Source organism: Channa argus, chromosome 10 (genome assembly GCF_033026475.1).
Source record: "Channa argus isolate prfri chromosome 10, Channa argus male v1.0, whole genome shotgun sequence".
In the NCBI taxonomy this organism is placed as follows: domain Eukaryota; kingdom Metazoa; phylum Chordata; class Actinopteri; order Anabantiformes; family Channidae; genus Channa; species Channa argus.
In genome coordinates this window covers 21,687,890-21,708,663 of record NC_090206.1, presented here as the reverse complement: position 1 = coordinate 21,708,663, position 20,774 = coordinate 21,687,890, and the positions used below count along the sequence as shown (strand labels likewise).

Below are 20,774 nucleotides of genomic sequence, written 5' to 3'. Positions count from 1 at the left end.
ACCTTAAATAATTTTAATTGGCTGTGGCATTTTGGTGAAAATATATGGATTAGGTGAAACAGTAAGTAATACCACTAGAAAGGAGACCTCTTTATTTATTTCTCTTCAGGTGCTGCATGTCTGTGAAAGCATTATAGAGTATTATATATTTTTAGTCCGAGCCAGAAGCCAAAGTAATTAGAAATGAAGATATAACAGATTTGTGTTAATGATTAATTGTAATGCAGGCTGTGTCTGTGACAGTTCCTGAAAGCTATAAATAATAAACCAGGGATTTTTCATGTGTCTAGATGAACCCAAGACCCTTGATATTCAACGATTTTGTATTGGAATTAAATGTCTAAATAATCAGCATAATCTTTTTAAAAAAATCTTCTTTTATTCCTAAAGAGCTGCCCTGTTATGACAGCTAAATAAAATGCTTTTGAGCATCCTGATAAGTTGATGAGTGTTAAGTAGCTTGGGAGGATGCTGTTAAGGCTTTAATTTAACAATTACCCCCTCCCCTCCCCTCTCACCATGCTCTTAGGTTAAGTGTTTTTTTTTTTTTTAAAGTAGCTCTGCTCTTGGCCATTAACCGCGTTGTTGCTTGGTTTGTTAACTTTACAACTTCTGTCATTCACAGGGCAGACATTTTCACTGAGGCAACTGGGGATTTGTGAGCCATCGGTTCATAGAGGGTTGGCTCTGTGCCCTGAGACGGGCCTCTCCCACCCACTCAGCAGCTATTCCAGAGGACCAGTCACCACTGAAAACCATGAACCTGTATCACCGGAACGTACCATGACTCTTTGGGGAACGGGGGCAAAGTCTGGGCAGAATTCATGCCTCTCCAGCCGCTCTAACTCGGCGCTCACACTCACTGACACAGAAATGGACAATAAATCGGACAATGAGATGGGTGAGTAGGGCACACTTATCATTCTTCTGTCTTAAAAAGCTTATTTGTTTGCCGCTCATGCTTTCATTGCTTTTCAAAGGGGGGAAATCACTAAGCAGAAAAAAACAGCAGTAGGTTGGATTATGGTTGGGGCTGGAGACAAGGCCCTGATTGGTGGAAGAAAGTGGAAGCGCGATTGGTGGGGCTGGTATCTGGAGAGGCATTTGCAGCTGCCTTTCTTTGGATCAAAGGCGTGATTCCTCGCTGCATGCAGAAAAGAATTTGGCCTTCCGATTGAGCAGTTGCTAGTCACCTGGTCCATCTCCACAGGAAGCAGAGGAGTTTGATAAAGTTTCCCAATGGGCTAGCGTATAATCAAAGATAGCTTTGTGTGCCTCAGTCTGAGATTTAGCTTAGAAATTCAGCAGTGGTTGACTGGGCATGCACAATGGCTGATTAAATGGGTACAATGGTTTGAAGTGCAAATTTGATCATGTTGGAAACCTGAGATGGAGGATTGAGCTTTTCTGTTTGAAGAGGGCAAATCTTTGTTGCGTCAAATGGAGGCAATGCGTATGAGACAGCCGCGCATCTACTTTGTCGTTAAATTTACACAGTTTTAATGATTTTTCTTTAAGGCTCTCGTGTTTATTTCCTGAAAGGTTGCAGTTTGGAAAATCATTTGTATCTCTGCTCTACTTTATGGCGGCATTTGTTGCTGCTTTCCAGCAGTGCTTATTTCCCCAAACACTCTTTACTTAAGTGCACTGCATCTTTTTAGCTTTACATGAGTAATATTTTCTTTCCATTATTGCATTTATTCTCTCAGCTGCGCATAGTTTGCTTTAAAGCTCTAAAATGTATTCTCTAACGTTGAGTGCTCCTGACATTGTACATCATTTATCATCATCATCATAGTGTGAGCCACGACCATTATAACACATCCACTGTAAAGCTCTAATTATTTTAAGAAACTGATGATCTCAAAGAGTGGCAGGCAGTTAAAATAATTAGGGTTGATTACACTTTCCTGGCAAGAACATTAAAGAGAGGGTAAAAAGGAAAATGTCTTGTGTTCATGTGCTATCAATTTTTATTCTGAAAACACTGGCTACAGTCTGACATTTGCGACAAGTCATTTTCTTAATGGCAATATTCATCATAGTGAGCTTGTCTCCAGGAGGGGGGTGGGGGGGTGGGGAGGGGAGCTGACTAAGTCTGTTACCTTTTCAAAATGCCATCAGAATTCAAACACATGTATTTGTTCCAGTGTCTGGCCTTTGCCTTGGCCCAATGCACTGTATACATTTATGAGTCACCAAGGGCTCAACCTAACCACAGAGGTGCTGGTAAACACAACCCTCACCTCCTTAGCGCCCAGCTCCAGTTATATTTGTTGCTGAACATGCTAAGCACGGAAACATATCACCAGTCACTGCTTCATTCTGCAGTGTCTGACTTCAGTGGGTTCTGCATTGAGCTTTGATTACACCTGCCCCCAACCACTTCAACTGCACGAGCACACACAGGCGTATCTCCTGTGGACTATTTTTTTTTTTTTTATTGTTCTGGAAACCTCTTAAGAAGCTGCTGCTGATTGGCTTTAGTTAGGAACCAATGAGACTTTATCCAACTTCATTGTCTCAATTAGTTTTATTACAGAGAAAATAAACAATGTGTGCTAGATCTTAATCCCAGGTGTCATTACTTTTAATAATACAAAAAGTAAAAAAAAAAACTAAGAACTAATTTATTTAAGTGTGTGTTAATAGGTTTCTGTTCTTTTAGCTGCTCATCATTTTAATATACTGAAACTGTGCTGCAGAGAGAACAATGTGAGTCGTGGTGTAATTTAAAATTCTAGTTTTTTTTTTTTCTGCGTGTTAAACTATTTTGAGAGCCATAGTCCTTTTTCATCAGTTAGATTTCGAGCCAGAGCAAAAAAAAAACCTTGCCACTGTTCCACCTCTATAGATCTTGGTCTTTCTTTTTCTATTTTTTTTTTTCTTTTTTTTGTCAGGAGGCATTGCACTTTTGACTTTCACTATTTAATGAAGCAGCTAAGAGAAATGACCCATCCAAAGGTTTCCATCAACTGAATATGCATGCAGAATCTCCAACAAGGGGCTGTTCAGCCCCACTTATTCATAAATGAACTCAATATTTCATTCTAATTTGCTCTGTTCTATAGAGTGTTCGACACAGTCAAGTACCAAAGCCTCAGCACAGTTGCAGAGTGTGGCATCTGCAAATGTTAACCTCCATGATCCAAGAGAAAGAGCTCCAGCTTTTACATATGAAACCATAGTGGTCGCCAAGTTGGTTCAAGGTCCTGGATGACCCACTTGGGGCCATAGTTCACAGATTGAATGAAAGGGGTTGTTTTCTGGAGTGATGTATTTGCCTTTTTGCAAATACTGTTAAGTCAAGTATAATATTGAAAAGAGAGGGCACAGCCATTTAAAGAACTATCAGTCGAGTCGTATTATCATGTTTCGTTTGGTAGTTACATTTTTATTAGTTTTGTGTTACAATAATTATCGATTTCTTTTTAAACCCAACCCTCTAATTACATTATACACTGCTATATAACCAATAACTCTTAACAAGTAATTTATGTGCGATTAGTTTTATGACAAAGTATTAAAAAAGAAGAAGTCTGTTTAGCAGCTTTTATTGATTTTGCACTGAAGCTGATCCCCAGCCAGTGTTGGAAGCTCTGGAAAACAAAATTGATTGATCTTAAAGAATCCGTTTTATTGGTTTCCTAGTTGTAGGAAGGGCCATGTGACTCTAAACAGTCTTTGCCTAGTAGATGACACTATCTTGTTTGTACACAGTATCCACTACATCAACAGTATATCATTACTTGCTTGCCGAAGAGACAAAGCTATGCCTTTGAAAGATATTGATTTATTTATCACAATTTTTATAAGCTGTGAAGTACGTGATGTTTATAATTTCATAAGGGCAAAAACACATGCATTTTATTATTAAAAAAAATTACACACACTGTTTATTATTGTATAAAGTAACTTCATCCATAAATTGATGCATTTGTGCATATAAAAAAGTAAACACATCGCCGCTGCTTTGCCTCGTGCAGAAATAGCTTATTTTCGCTGCTTTTACCTCACAGCGATGGCTTTCTGTACCCAAACACAAACCAGTGCTTTGCAGCGCATGTACACGCATACAGTTCATAAGCTCACGTAGCGTCTCATGTTATATTAGCTCTGTGACATGCACTACCTGTAAAGTGTAAGAAGTTCGTGTCTGTAGGGAGCATAACTTGGCTGCAAATGGCCTCCTGATTCAAATAGAAATGCTTCCACCCAGTGAGATAAAATGGAGCTTTAACATTTTTACTGTCAGATAAACTCTTGAAGTTCTGCTCAGAATTTTTTTAAGGCTTGTTAACTGCTAACGTTAGAATGTGAAAAATTGTATCTCAGTAAAACCTCATCTCTACAGAAACAGCAATGTATAGAAACTCTCTAATTAATTGCATTCGGTATATTGAAAAGTAATGCATTTTACAAGGAGAAAAAATGTCTTCTTGTTCTTGTCCCAGTTACATTTAAGGTCAATCTTACATAATTTCTAACTAAATAACTTATAAAATATACTTTGTGTTAAATAGCCCCATATTTGTATGTTTTTTTTTTTTTTCATAAGGGAGGATAGACATGCAGAAGAATACCAATAAATATTTTTCAAAACCTAATTACAGGTAGAAATATGAAAACGTAGACTTAGTTTTATAAGGTGACCTTTGTGTTTACTTAAGCATTCTTTGTGCAAGAATTTCTACATTTAAAAACAGCAGATATGCATGGGTTAGAATATGGGTCACTTGATGTCCCTGGGTATTTGAGTCCTGCACAGCCAAGCAGCTGTCAGTGAAATGTGTGGGTTTTATTTATTTATTTTTTATATCTTTGGAAAATAGATAATGCAAGTATGTATGCACTTACACCTTTCAAGTCAAACTGTTATTTTACATGGCACGCAATTCTTTTTAGCACACAATAAATTAAAATGCCTTTAATTAAAACTGTAGGATCACAAATGCAGCTTGAGTTTTTTTTTTTTTTTTTTAGATTTAAAAAATGTAAGTTGCGTTGAAAAAGAATCCAGTCACAGGTCAAACGTCAACACGTGCCACTAATAGTACTTTGTTGCAATGCTTTTAGATTTTAAAAAATTTCATTTGCTGTAGTTTAGGACCATGTATTGCTGTGATATGAAGATTCATATTTCAGTCCTTCAATGTGTAGGTGCTGTGTTCATATGAACAGCCATGGAAATAGGTGTGGTTATTTATTTTTTTATTTATTTTTTTATTCCTACCTTAATGTTGACTGTGCCGGCTTCAGAATCAATATTATACCCCTCATAAAACATGAATGACTGCACGAAACAGAAACATAGCATGGCCCAGTTGAGTTGTATTCCTAATAGAGTGTGAAAAAGCTTGCACAGACTTGTTCCGTGCTGCAGCTACAGCACTGCAGTACCTTGTGACAGTTCTCCTTGGCTGTATAAACTGTCACACACAGGGTTTATCATTGGTGGGAGGGGCTTGATGCCTGCTGACCCCTTGTTAAGAGAGAGGGCAATCTTTGGTTGGAAATGATCACTTGTTCTGGCCTGCACCTTCTTTTCAATTTTTCGAAGTAAAAAGAGCATCGGTTTAATGTTTGATGCATTTGCCTTAAGTGCTATGTTCATGCCCTGGACTGTTTATAAGGGGACGTATCAGAAAGCAATTTCAATTGGTCTAAGTTGCAGTCATACAGATTTTACAGTTGAGTATAGCTCTTGGATTTATTGTGTGAGCAGTGCCAGTAAAAGGTTAATTAAATCAGTAGTGGAGTCACAGCAAAGTATGCTGTTGCACAGCAAGCACCAAAGGCTTTTTGGGTGGGTGTATGAAAGCGTATCAGACACCCTCGAACATGCTTCGCCGTGTGCCTGTATTCATGTTCTCTCACATTGCGCCGGCGCCTCTCTCCTGCTTCACGTATGCATGCGCGTGCACGCACACTTCCATATCCCACTTTGTTTCTCACACTTTATCTCCCAAAGATTAGAAGAATCGAACAAAGTGCAGACATTTACACGTGCAAAAACACAGGAGCGTGCGGGACATCACGCTGACGAAGGTGACATGCCATCTGTCAAACTGCTGCCTCAGATCTGTGCCTCGAATTGTGACAGTGGAATCGGTCTATTGATCGTGGCAGGCAGAAATCCTCCCTCACCACTTTCATAATTCAATATGGCACAAGCAGACCACAAAAAGAATAAACAACATCAGAGGGTTCTTTTCTTGGTCGGAAAGGGCGGGTCATCTGTGACGTTTTAGAAGAACACTCTAAATCTGGCAAAGAAAACAGCGTTATCATTTTTATTAATGGGAGCTGGGAAGGTGTCTGAGCTTTATCTCATGCCTCGTCAGAAAAGGAGAGGCACACTTTGATTGCCATCATTTATTGTCATCACTTCCTGCATGCTGGTGCTTCTACCAGTTAAGTGCTCATATTGTTAGTGCTCGCGCTGACAGGGGAATATGGGATGCGGCAGTGATGTGCTGAGATGTCATAACCAATGTTGCACTCATCAGTCTAGTGGAAAGATTTCTATTTTGGAGTAATTTGGAAAGCCTGGAGAAGGTCACTGCCCTGTGTCTGTGGGGAGCAAAGGTTTGTGACATTTGAATCTTCGTCAAAGCATATGACAAAATTGCCACCAATGTGGGAATTTAGATGTATCGTGTTTACTTTGTCTAAACACTGTGGCATATTGCGTGTTTCAGTTGTCTTTTTGCTGGAGTGTGCATGTGTGTGAGTGTGTTTGTATGTGTAAGTGTGTACATATTCTTGCACATTAACACAAAGGCAACACATGGTGAAAAACTTTCCACTCACACCACAGCTACCCCCTACCGAGTGGATGATCTGATTAGACTTTGGAGTGTCTTGCTGTATAAATTAGCATATTAATAAGGGAAAACAGATTTTCTTGAAGCTACTACGTCCCTTTTAGTACTTGAAAGATGTTCCTTCTAACATCATGATCACCATTTATGTTTTTGTAGAAATGTTGGCTAATTATAATAATAAATTATTTATATTGTCTTTAACAAGTAGTAATAGTGATGACTTTCTTTTAAAACTTTTTAGTCTTTATTTGAAAAGTTAGAAATGTCTGCAACTAATTATTTTTTTTAACAATTACTGATTGACTGTATTAAATTAAATGGACTATGTTTATAGTTTAACATAAGGCCTTTGAAATGTTACCGAATGGTAAAATATGCCAATTCCTTGTTGCCTCAGGTCTAAATGTTTTTGTGACCAAAAGATATTTGATTGACAATGCTATAAACCGGCTGTTTCAGCTTTAGTCCAAGGGAGAGATGGAGCTGCACCATAAAACCCAATTAACTCCGTCCAACAAATCCACTTGTTGTCACCTAATCATTAAATATCAACATTGGCCTCTATCTTAAGTTTCATCCAGTTTTGCGGGACATCACCGACAGCTGTGTCTTGGCCCATATTCGGCTTGGTCTAATCACTTGTCGGTGCCCGACTGCTGGACGTGTTATTACGATTAGGAATCACTCTGCAGTTGTCAATTACGAGTGGCACTATTTACCAACCTCAAGAGAAAATGGCTCATTTCATTTCATCACACAGCCTAATTGAGTGATTGCATTACCGTGCAAAAAGGAAATGGTCAGGAAGCCATTTTATACTCTATGAATATCAATTTGAGTAACGGGGATAAGCATGATGGTCCATTTGTGTTGTTCATTGTAACATGCATTGCTGGTATATACACTCCTAATCTTCTGAGATGTGGGGAAATAAAATCACGCACCTATACGGAAAACATGTGTTGCACTGATCGCTTTCAAAGTGGGTGATCAAAAAACTTAAGGAGCTTACATTTTCCACATATTGTAAGCACGTCAAACCCTATGTGTTAGTGAGTAAAAGCAAAGTAAATAATTTTTAACTCTGCAAAGACAGACTAGGGTTCGGGGCAGTCAGGATATGTGGGTCTTTTTTCATTTCATATTGGCTAAAATAGATTTTTCTTTTTCTTCCTGGGGCACCACCGGGTGTTCATACGTTGTCCCCAGACTAACACCAACCCAACAATCTATTTGGTTTCATGTCTTCTTTCCTTTACGACCTCCTTTCTCTCTCCTATCTTGGGACGGAGGAATATTTGTTATAGCTATTGTCATGGTGCTGCGTTTTTGACCTTTGTGCTCCTCAGTATTGGATGTTGGCAATCAAAAAGTTGGAAGTCAAGGTGATTCTTTTGCTGTCTCATCTAAATGTGAAAAATAACATCTATGCATTGCTTGTCATCATACGGGTGAGATCATTTCATGTCATGCATGTCTTTGTAGTTGATGTAGCAGGTCTTTTAAGCCTTGGGCTTCAGTGGTGTTAACTGAGATTAAATGAGATTAATGTAACCACTTTTATCAAAACTAAACACTGGTGAATAGTTTAATGAGTGCAATTTGTTAAAAATGTATTAATTTTGTGGTTGTGTTAATTGTGTTAGGTAGCTCTAATTTTCCCTTTTTAACATAAACAAAAGCAAATTTTAACTGCAAATGAGTTCATTGGCTGTGGAAACGTGTTTGAGTCATTTATACAAATTAAAAGGCCTTTCAGTCGAGTTAGGATTTCAGCGAGTTTTCATCATGTAAATGTTTCATCTGGCTTAAACAATACCACAAATCAAAGGGTTTCGATCTCAATTTACTTGTGCTCGATCAAACAGTGTGTAATATTTGCCTGAGTTAATAAGGCGAAGGATGTCAGTGGAGGCTTGTACACAACGGGTAGCCTGCAGTGTGCCATTTTCTGTGCACGGAGGAGTTTTAAATATGAAATATCAAGGCAATAATTGTCAGTGGGACCATAATTTTCATATTTCAAAATCATATTTATGTCCCTCTTACTTTGTAGTTTGGGGTTGACATTTTTTTTTTCCCTAAAATCTTTTTGAGCAGTGTCCTCTTACTACTGCCCAGAGAGGAACAGAGCAGTGATAAAAATGTTGATATGCCCATCTATTATTACCGTAAGCTCACAGCAGCAGAGAACATGTTTAGACTTTTTTTTGCTCTCGATGTTTGTCACTATAGATTGCATGGAAGCTGAGAATTCTTGCAGACACTACCCAGGGCATAAATAAACAACTCCCACCTTGTATGCATATTTTGTTATCTGTATTTTCATTGTATATTGAATTATTAATGTTATCCTAAGAGGAGTAAAAATATCAAGATTGCAAAGCTGTTATCAAAGCAAAAAGTGAATACTGGGAAGAATCTAAAACAGTATTTATTAACACTTTCCTTTATTCCTGTGTTGCTTTTACTTCTTAGTATTGCTGTCTCGTAAACAAAAAGAACCATTATATATTTACACTTTACCACTTTTCTTGAAGATTTGTGCACTTTGTGAGAAATATTCTTCAGTAACCCAAGTGAAAGTATGGTCAGTAGATTTCGTTTGTGATTGTGTCTGTCTTTCTGTCTGTCTGTCTATTGTGGAGATTAAACAACATTTAAAACCAGCATAAAATGATTATAAAATCTGGTCTAGATGCCTTATTTCCCACATGGGACATTTGTTGCTGAAGCAAATTAAGATGACTTTGTGTTTTGAGATATTTTTTACATTTTTTTTTTAAATGAGTTATTTAAGCAGTCTAGCAGAATGACTACAGATACAAAATCCACTCACAGCACCCCCAAAAAAAGCAGTAAGTAGGCTGCTGATGGGATGTCCTCAAGGCTCATCTGGGAGACAAGGGCATGAGGTTGGGTCAGCTAAAACCCTGTAGGATCACTTTATGCTCACAGCTTTCCCCACATGTCACTCCAGTTTCTGTCACTCTTTAGTTATGTGAAGTGAACTAGAGACAGCCTAAAATAATCTCCCTCAGTATTTGCGTGAAGTCTTGGCAGTACTCCTCACTGGAGTAGCAACATCAAATCACCTTGTAAGCTGTTCAGGTGATGGGATTTTAACAAGCCTAATGTCACTCCCACCACCAAAAAAAGTCTAAGTATGTTATCCAAGCTTAAAATAGTTTATACAACAGAATAAAATAGATCAGTATTCCCCCAGTGGGGTATTTTTTCAGGACAATTTTGCTTTTCGGGGAATAAAAGAAGCCCGCTGCTAAAGGACACTCTAATGGCTGTACAGAAGGACTTCAAGGGCTGATTGGAAAAAAAGGTGATGGCACAATGAAATCTAGAGGAACACACACACACACACACACACACACACACACACACACACACACACACACACACACACACACACACACACACACACACACTTCAATACCTGGACACACTTCCTTTCCTTAAGGGAGAAAGGTCAGTATCCAGAGGAGGAAATGGTGAGCCATTGTTATGATTAATCACACAGCAAGGTCCACGGAGGACGCAGTGTCACTTTCATTGTCAAACTCATTATACCACAGAAGAAGATTCCCCTCCCCTGCTCTCACGTCCTTTCTCCCCAGCAGACATGTGAAGATACCCTTCCACTGCAGGGAGAGACGAGTTGGGCATGTTGAAGTGGAAAGCCGAGTGAAATGTGCTGAATGCACACAACGTTTTCAGTCACTATAGTATATGCTACAGTGGGAAAATGCATAATTCTGCAGCACCAGAAGAACAGCTGAAAATACAGAAAGAAGACGCATTTAAATGAGAAGTGCAGCACTTTTCACTTGGAACAATAGCAGTATCAACAGTCAACATACACAGTTAACAATGAGGAAAACTTGCCAAATCAATTAAAATATAACAAGATTGGAGTCTTGTAGCCAAAGGCGGCTTCACAAGAGGTTTGGAAGGATATTCTGGTCCTGATTAAAAATGAATGGTATCAGAATACATAAAGCTCTCTGGCCAAGTGCCCAGAGCAAAGCATCCTGAAACTGTGGTCACTTCAGAAGCTGGGGGAAGGCATTAGGTATCCGGGCTATGAAGGGATGATCAAGTAACAGACTGTTCTCAGTTCAATTCATCTAATCACCAATGCAAACCTAAGCACTTTGCAGATATAGATTTGAGGCCAACGATTGATATTGTATACCATGTAAACTGAATCATGCTCAAAGAAAGAAAACATATTCCCTTGTAAAAGGGTGTCTTCTTCGCATCCTGCCTCGACCTATCCGAGCCGGGCCTTTTATCTTGGTTGAACACAACCCAACACTAACAAACAGAACATGAAACAGAATCCTTAATTCAGTCGACAAAATCTTATTTTCCCTCAAAATGCACTCCTCGACATTACAATACCTGCCCTGGAATAGCCATGATTGCGGTTTGCATAATGAAATTACCGTTGAATCAGTATGGAGATTGCATATTTATTTACTCTGCTCATCTTGCTTTACATTAGCCATTTGTGATTTGAGAATACATGATTTGATTAGGGCTGATTCAACAGCCAAACTGTAATGTAAATATTTTCATGTGAAGTCAAACTCACTTTAATCACAAATCGCATTATGCACATTTTAACCGCGGTTTAGATATCACTTGCAGTTCTTGGGTGTCATTTCTCGAACTTAATAAATACCACGTAAATAAAGCATATTGAAAACAAAAAGGGAAAAAATGCATCCTTGCTAGGTACATAATCCAAGGTCAAACAAAGACAACAAGCTGTTGAATCCTAACTTCCAGACACTCCTTGTTTTGGATTGCTCTGCCTCTGCTGTATTGATCCTGCCTAAAGGCTTCTAACAGAGGTGAGGGCTATCTCTGCAAAGAGTAGAGGTCACTCAGATAAATTGGCCAGGTTGGCTTTTAGCAGCTCCAGGGTCAAAACCCATTCATCTTATTAGGCTGATGTATCCTTTTAGAGACCTCGGCAGGAGGATTAGACAATAGTGAAGCACGAGGGCATTAGATGACAGACCATTTGGCAAACAGGTTAGAGCAGTTTCCACCTATTGTCTTTTTCTGCATTACCCAAAGGAGCTGTCTGCAGAGTTTTGCATGGCAGCTCTAAAGGTTGGAGGCCTTGGCAAGAGATTCACTATAGATGGGTACAGGCTACGTGATTATCTGAAGAATGCCTCTGAAGAAATCAAATACAGCAAAACAGTCGTGTTCCATATGTTCACTGTTTGTCAAACCCAATATGCCACTGTATTCTCAGCCTCAAAGGTGTTTTTTCACCTAGAAGAAATATTTTAAATGAAGTGCACCGATTCCACTCTTTCTTTTTAAGCTTTGCTTTGCATTTCTCACATTTGAATTTCAGCTTGAACCTAATTGTCCCCTTAGGCAAACTTGTCTTGTCGTGAAGCGTAGATAGTATGTTAAAACATAATAAAAATTATAAATAAAAAATAAAAAACTTTCACATTTGCTCATATCAAATATATGTGCAGCAGTAGCAACATAATGCCAAACCAGCTATACAAAAAGCCATTATTCTCAAACCGATTTGAGTGATCTAATCAGTTAATCATTAAGATTACCTTTATTCCTCAGCAGTATTTAGGTTTGCACAAAAACATCATCTTTTTTATGACCTAATCAACCAATGTAATTTTCCTGTGTGTATATACTTTAAAATAAAGACTTAACGCCTACATTTCCTGTACAGGCATTTTCACCTTTATCGAGAAACTCAATGGACCTCCATCCAGATAGAACTGGACTCTCCAGAATTTAATGTGATGCCTCATTCATCTCTCTGGTATCATTTGGTTTAAAGTGATGTGACACGCCGGCTGGGCAAACATGAGCTTGCTGCCTGCAGTTTGATTATGTCACGTTACATGCTTTCTGGGTGTTGAATCTTCCATTCACTGCCATTTGGTACTGCCAACGTGCAAAGTTGCCCGGTGCAGATTTACGCCGAGCTAAACAGCCACGTAAGTCACAGTCACTGGTTTCTAATCTATCATAACTACCTCCAACTGTAGAATAAAAGGACTGTGATTGATTGCTCTCGCTGTTTTAAGAAATAGTTACTTGACTCTAATAGAATCACAGTGGAACAAAGAGGAAGTACCACTTTTGCATTTGCTTATTTTTTCTCCATGATTGAAAACCGTGACTAAATGCATGGTGACATAAGTTGGCAAAATAGACATATTGACAGTGTGGAGTTGTTTATATGAAACTGCTCACTGATTTGCCCCCTTTAATAGCTACAACATTAAGTTTGAGTCTTTCAATCATTACTGCGGTGCAGCCTTTACTTCTGGTATATTTAATATATTGTTGTAGAAACCCAAACGTGCTGTCAAGATGACACACACAGTACTCCAGTAATTGGATGCACAACCTTCTGCCCCCCCCCCCCCCCCACTATTGTTGAGAGAAAATGTGTTGGCTCTAATTTAAGCTCAGGCTCTGATGCTCTTTGCTACACTTACCAAAAACACTGAATTACATTGACATTTCTCACTATAATAGTGTTACTCTGAAACTTCTTTCTATTAGCCTTTTTGTAAAGATGTAGGAATAAGGGGTAATTTCAAATGAATTATAAGATGGTGATAATTAGAGTAATTTTTGGCATAGGGCTGGCAAAATCCTTTTTTTTTTTTTTTTTTTTTTTAACTTTACTACTCTTTCAGGATGAAAGAGATGCCTGGCCCAGCCCTAATCAAAGCTCACTGCTGCCTCAACAATTCATTGAACATCTCCAATAAATATAGACTTTAATGGTCTAAACCACCTGTTTATTGCCCAACTCTGATCCGTTTCCATTGAGTTGCCTTTTTTTCCCCCTTATTATTGCGACTCTGCTTGTTTTCCAATCACATGAAGACACACAAAGGGACAGTCTGGCTTCTAGAGGAGTTAGTTGAAGTTTGCTCTTGAAAGAAGTATGAGGATGACATTTGGGACTTCATTAAAACAGCTTGAGAGAGAATTTTTCTTCCACCCTCTGCTGCATGACACAATATATTTACCACAGCAAAAGAATATTACTCACAAATAATCCACCGCCACAGTCTGCCTCACGCAAAAGCCATTTTGCATCTTAGATAAAGTGGCGGCTATGCAACTGATGACTTGCTCCACAACATATTAAATCATCTTGTCATCCTGTCTGGGTTTATCACATTTCCAAAGAACACAACATTCTTTGTCATTCATATAAGTGATGTTGCATGGATAGATTACATGGAAAAACGCTTTGTTGATTGCTTTAAAGAATTCGATGAGGCCATCTGTGGTCAGGGCTAAATATAAAAGCAGTACCTACACCAGTTCAAACGAGATAACGTGTCCTTCAATTTTTCATGGGCCACTTTATTTTGGGTGGTGAGTCAGTTTCCCATCTGTTGCAGGAACCACTGGAGATGTAGACTGAGACTTTTTCCATTGTAAGGGCTAAAAGAATTTCACGTACACTGCTGTAAAATGAAGGCGGTATAGCTTCTCTTTCTGCACTTCTTGATGGCAGTATCACTAAGGGCTCCTGTGGTTAGTTTCCCTCTTCCTTACAGTGTCTGGGGCAGCGAAGAGCCAAATGTGAGTACAATATTGGCTTGAAACTTGAACAATATGCTAATACATCCTTGGCGATAACGTTATCAAAGAGCTCTTGGATCATCTAGTAGTAGTACTTTTGCTGCTGACTGACTACCAGGGTGGGCCATATTCTCTCCATCATTTAGTTTGTAGATGTTTGCGCTACATGCACCAGGTGCTGGCTGACAACTAAATGAGTAATGTGTCTGGTAGAAGGGAAACTCAGTCAGGGGAAGCCCATTCCCTGGACTCTCCATTAATATCACAGTCCACTCTTTCAGGGGATACTGCTGACATTTTGCTCTCTATGTAATAGAGACCTAACCTTTAAGCACTGTAAGGAAGAAGTCGTTTTTCATAATCCGCTGTCCATTTTAGAGAATTCCCCAACTGCTCCCTTCTATGCATCCGTCCTCATTTCCCTCTTATTGTTTGATACTTTCTTTATTTCCTTTTAGAGATGCACAGCAGTCATCATTTGTTTCTAGGCTATAAATGTACACTATAAAATTAAATTCCCTCAGCTGAAACTATAGCTCTACCATGCTTTCCCCAAAAATACCTACTGCTGATTTTTGTGTAATTCATTCAGACAGCTTTACAGTTTGAGCCGGGCCTTAGTTGATGACTTGGATGGATGATCAGAGTGCACATTTTGTCATGTCCAAGTCCGTCTTAATTCCTCAAATCCAGACTTAAATGTTAAGCCACCATAAGAAAACCTGGAAGATCCCTTGTGTCCTTCTTGAAGCCGAGCGTGCTGAAGGAAAGTCATTGTTTCAGCAGCCAGTAATGATGATTAGCCACAATCTGGGGGATCGACTGCACATCGGTCAAATGCTTCGACATCCTCAAAGGAGAGATGGCCCCCTGTCCCAGCTGTGCATACTGAGCAGATTGATTGTGTTTCCTGTAGAGGTTTAGGGGACATACTGTATTTTAAGTGTGCGTGGTAATATTGCAGACAGTGCCATGCAATGCAAAGCAACTGCCAGTGAGTTCAAGAACTGGTGCTTTATAAGATATTCAGATTTAAGAACATAAAAAGATAAATTAGCTTTGTGATACGACGCAAGGCTATAAATTTACATAGCGCATCGTTTCATATCTGATGACCAGCCTCACTTTACCTCTACATCACATTAGTCCTTTAAAAGTTTTTGGCCCATTTCACACCACATGGGAAGTGCACATTTTTACAATGGCTCTAGTATCACAAAAAATTGCAATAATATTTTCCCTTTGTCTGCGTGGTGAGGATTCAGTCTTTGTCTCTTGTCCCATAAAACAAAACTGATGGCAACACGCAAGGCTCTCGAACAGCCTCTGACTTTAAAAAACATTTTTATTGAGAAGTTGATTATTCTAAACATTAGCATAGAGTCACCATTAGGTGCTGGGGAGCTGCTTGCAGGGAAATGTTTTCAGTGTGTGTCTTTTTTTTTTCTTTTTTTTTTTTTCTTCAGGGGCTACATGTGATAATAATGTGGTAATTGGATAGCTCATTTATTTCAGTTAGGTCTAACTGGAGGTCTCTACGCTAGAATTAATTTTGCATGGATACCTACCTCTGACATCACTGATGATGCACCGAAAAAGTTTCAGGTTTTGCATTGAGTAAAAGGATTAGCACACACTTGAACCATTACACGGCAAAAATATCTTTAATATCTTCATCTTCAGTTGCAGCATGCACAATTTGTGTAATTAAACCCTATTTTAAAAGATTCCATTGAGAGAAACTGTGTGCTTGGAAATATTCCACTCATTTGCTCTGACTTTACTGGAAATAGCCTTTATTATAGAAACAATGCTAGAATCCAGTAAATCAGGGAAAAGTATAGGGTGTAGTGTTGCCATCAATAATAGATTGGAAACAAGTCGGCACTGATGGAACCTGAGGCCTTTCCTTTGTGGAGGTCTTAGTGCCGTAGCAGTGCATGTGAATAATGCATGGTCCCAGATAGACTCCAGCTTGCTTGCTAGCCCTTCCACTCACTGGCTGCCTGGCTTGCAGGCTGGGGCGCCACTTTTCCCCAGCAGTGATTGGCTGTGCCTTGAGGGCAGTGGAGGAGATGGGAAATCACCTGCCCCATTTAGCCATGCTGTGCTAGCTGCCTCGGCGCCCCACTGTTAGGACCTTTTTGTCTGCTGCTGGCACTCGACATTAGGACCTCTGGTTAACTTTAGTGAGGGATGCAGCGGCACAGAGCTGTCATTCGGATACTTATTATCAACCCAGACTTTTTGAAAGGTAAATCTGCTGCACAGCTGCACTCCCAGGGTTCTTGCTCTATTTTTTTATCCCTTTCTCTTTCCCTGACAGAGCGTGCATTGTGATTGGCAGTGATGCAGTGTCGCAGTGCTGCCACAATCACAGTTGTTGCTTCTGCTTCTTCCTCGATGTTGCACACCCTGATTCACCCACCATCCCCCTTCACTGTTTTTTTTTCTTTTCTTTTTTTTTTTTCTTCTAATTTCGCTAGTTTTCTTTCACATACTGACGTATGGTGCTGGTGTGGGGAGCATCCACTGCGCTCTCAATGATCAAGCCTTGAGAACCGAGGGGGCTATCGGCGTCCTCTCACCCAGGGGTCTCTGTGGGGAGTCCGCTGAAGCTGGGCACCCAGTTCAGCCCCCCATGGAGCGAGAGCCTGGCTGCGGCACCACATAATCCATATTCTAAAGGCCAGCTGGACTGAGACCATGGAGCACAAGGAGAGCAAAGAGACCTATCACCCCCGCCCACATCCCACTCGCAGTAACTGAGTACCTCCGACAAGTTTGGCATGTCAAAAATGAAACTGAGCTGAATAGCTGTTATTTAGCAACAGCTCTTTATTGAAAATAAGAATCCATTTTCCCCATTTAGCTGAAAAATTAAGCATATTATGTGAAGAAGATCCTGGCCCATTTCCCACATTGTTTACGCGGGTGAAATTTACTGCAGCATCTTTGCCAGTGCAGATACTTTTATTTTTTTCCCTTCCTTCTCTCGCCCTCTTTGTTTGCACATGGTGCTGTAGTGAAAATGAGCTACTTGTCTGTAGGTGGTTCGGTATCCAAGGGGGCTTTTGGGGGTAATCCTGCTTTGACAGGATGGATGGATAAACGTAGACGGGCGACTGTCAAATGCAGGTATTTCAGCAGATTGATATTTATTCCCTGAACAGACCAAACCCAAACCCACTACCTCTCCATCTGCCGTTGTTTACTCTTCCAACCCCAATTACAGTTTTCCTTCTCTGTACACATACACCATATTCCCATTGTGCCCTGCTGTCCATTACAAACAGTACATGTACAAATACTAAGTTTCATCATATTACATTGTATTTCACCTCAGGTAGGTTATCATGAAACATGGCTTTGAATTCTGATAAATTTGTCTTGTAATAGGATATGGTGAACAAAGCATTAAGTTGCCCACGTGATGGCATCTAGTTTTAGTTCCGTCCTTCTCTGAGGCACCCCCTGTGGGAATTAAAAAGCGGCTGTTTGTTATTCCCAAAAGAATTGAAATCAACATCATCTCCAAGGTGTTCTAAAGTGACTAATGTAGAAATGCTTCCATCTTAAAATAGCCTGTCCTACACCAGGTTTCAAATACCTTTTCTTCAGGATGGATGAATGAATATAATAATTTGGGCCACTCAATATGAATTTCACTCAAGCCGTATGGAACTGGGACACTCCTGGATTACAAGGAGTGCGGTTCCAACTCGTAACATATTTCCCCACTTGAGCCTACAGGCGTGACCAAAGTCTTTGAGTCAATGTGTGGTTGCACTGGGAAAATGTCAAAGAAGCACTCCCTTGTTCTCAACCCCAGAGGCACTACTTTTGATGTCCACCTTCAAAGGACTTTTATCAGTCATTTGCTGTTTTAGTTGTTGGTCATTAATGAAAGCAGAGTATTAGACTCCTGCGCCCACATGATAATTTAAAAAATGAAATGCCCAATTGATTTTGCAATAAGATATGATGCACTGTGGCACTGTGTGAATTACTGGACGTCTCTGGGAGATAAGAAGTTTACTGCGTGGGGAAAATTTAAGTCAACAATTTTACATATGCAGTCCGTGATGTTGTATTACATAGTTGGACAGGTGTTTTCAAAGATTTTCAAATATATTCTAAATAAACAGATGGGTAGATGCACCCGTAATATGGTAGAAAAATATAGAATTTGAATCTTTAGTTCTGCTTTAAGTTTAATGTTCTGGCACCTAAAGCATAAAACTGTCCACACCTATAGGGGAAGAGTTAAGGTAGACAAACTCAGTATGTATGACCCCCTAAGACTCTTTATATAGACATATAAACAAATTAAAACTTTGTTTGTTTAAATTTGTTAGTTCCTGTATTGTTTCCTAATTCACATTTATGTAATAGATTTGATACAACCTTTATTTTCACATTATGATAAAGTATTGGTATTCGTAGTGTTTCATAATTAACAGATTTCCATCGGTGCTTTAGAGCACTCTTATTTACCATTTTTACTGAGTAAAAAATGAGTATATCTGCTGACTCAGTGATTTTATGCATGAAGTTCTTGTCTTGATCACTACTCAGTCTGTGGGAACAGCTGCATCTCTGGCTCTAGAGAGATTTTGAAAAATAACCCTGATAATGCTCCAGGACATAACATCCTTGGGGCTTCAGGTTACATTTCTAACAGAGAGTCTGGGTTTCACACTAGGGGTGAAGAGTTTAGAAGGCAGATAGGGTCTACTGTAGCATCCTATCTTTTTGGAGGTTTATCTGTTTGAGCGACTCAAGTCAGGATGTCCCTGAGTGCTTTTCTGACTCCAGCAACTTTATAGAAATGTGAAATACAGTTGGGAGTAGCTAGGTGATGGTCCTGAAGTAGCTCTGTCAATTAAAGTCAGTCTAGTGTCTTTATTCTTATCTAAATATATTTTGTACAAAAATGTAATGTTTTCATTTCTGCTTTAAGTTCACTTATGCCTAAAGCATATAACTGAGAAATTTACTTGCTTCCAGCTCATCTCACTATGCACAGATAAACAAAGTCTAGACAGTTGTCTGAATCACTAATAGAGGGCAGAGTTTGACGAGTGCATAGATGGAAGATGGTTAGATCACCGCTTCCACTAGAAATCAAAAGCATTATCTCATCAGTTTCATTTGAACAATAAAAATGTCACGGACACATCAATAGCTGATCTGCTACTAATGAATATCTCTATAGGAATTTGGCACAAATAATGTCATGCAGTTAAAATCAGGGAAACTGAGAAATACAAAAAGATTCCTGATAGCTGTTTTTTAAATTGTAGTTCATAAAAGTGCTCAGTAGTATGAAAGCAGCCAATGATAAGATATAGTAGCTCCACCTATCAGAGCGACATAGTGTAGCTGTTTACTAATATTCATATGTCCCCTTTATTTGGGCTACGTCCCAAAAAAAATATCCAGCATTCCTTTTTATGGAGCTAATGAGGACGAAGACATATCCAGTTCACAGAGGACCATGTGAAATAAACAATCTTTGTTTGATTTGGGACCCACAGTTTGTGAAAGTGTCTTTACAGTCAAATATTTTGCCTTCTTTTTAAAATGCTGTCAAAATTAAACAAACATCCCTGACACCGTAGCTAACAAGATGGGATCAAAACAAGGCTGCAATAGCTGCAGTTCTCATCCTCGGCACTGACACAGACGGTGTAAAAGTGTGGTGGTAATTAATTATTTTCAGTGTTCTCATTGTTCTGATGTTCAGAGTCATCAGTGTTTAAAGTATCGGCTCATGTATTGTTGAGATTTGTGATTGTGAATGGAGCTATTGCTTTTGCAAGTTTCTAACTGCAGCGGTATGTACCACGCACCTGTGTGTTCTAATGCGCTTAAGATATCGTGTCATATTAAATTAATATGGCATACATTTGATATCAATTGCAAATGTCAGCAAAACGAAAACAACTGAATGTGATTAATCAAATGATGTCAGACTGACCGAGATCTATTTAAAAGTAGCACATAAATGTCTACACGCAGTAACTCAGTGACGCTCTCTGTCTTATAAATTCAAATTAAGGTTTTGTACTCTGTCACCGAGCTGGATTATGTTTTCTGGAAAACCGTTCCAGGTTTTTGTGTTTTAAGGTAGGCAGCTCACCTCTCCCTCCCTCTTCTCTTCTCCCGCTACATCTTTTGAGGGGTAAACACACACGCAAAGCTCCTCAGCCTATCATCTGTGACCGCCGCTACAGCCAGACAGCGTAACACGATCCATGATAGAGTGGTGCAAATCGCCTAGCGCTCTCGCCTACCATCTCACACAAGGAGGGGGGA

The 20,774-nt window shown here is 39.3% G+C and overlaps 1 protein-coding gene across 7 annotated transcripts in view; it reads left to right on the top strand.

Moving 5' to 3' along the window:
- Positions 1–20,774, top strand: part of si:dkey-237h12.3 (teneurin-3) — a 136,573-nt gene that overhangs the window by 14,921 nt on the left and 100,878 nt on the right. For all 7 annotated transcript variants that reach the window (XM_067517767.1, XM_067517764.1, XM_067517763.1 and 4 more), the window contains exon 3: positions 626–901. In XM_067517767.1, the coding sequence (XP_067373868.1) occupies positions 626–901 (276 nt within the window). The remainder of the gene's footprint in view (positions 1–625; positions 902–20,774) is intronic.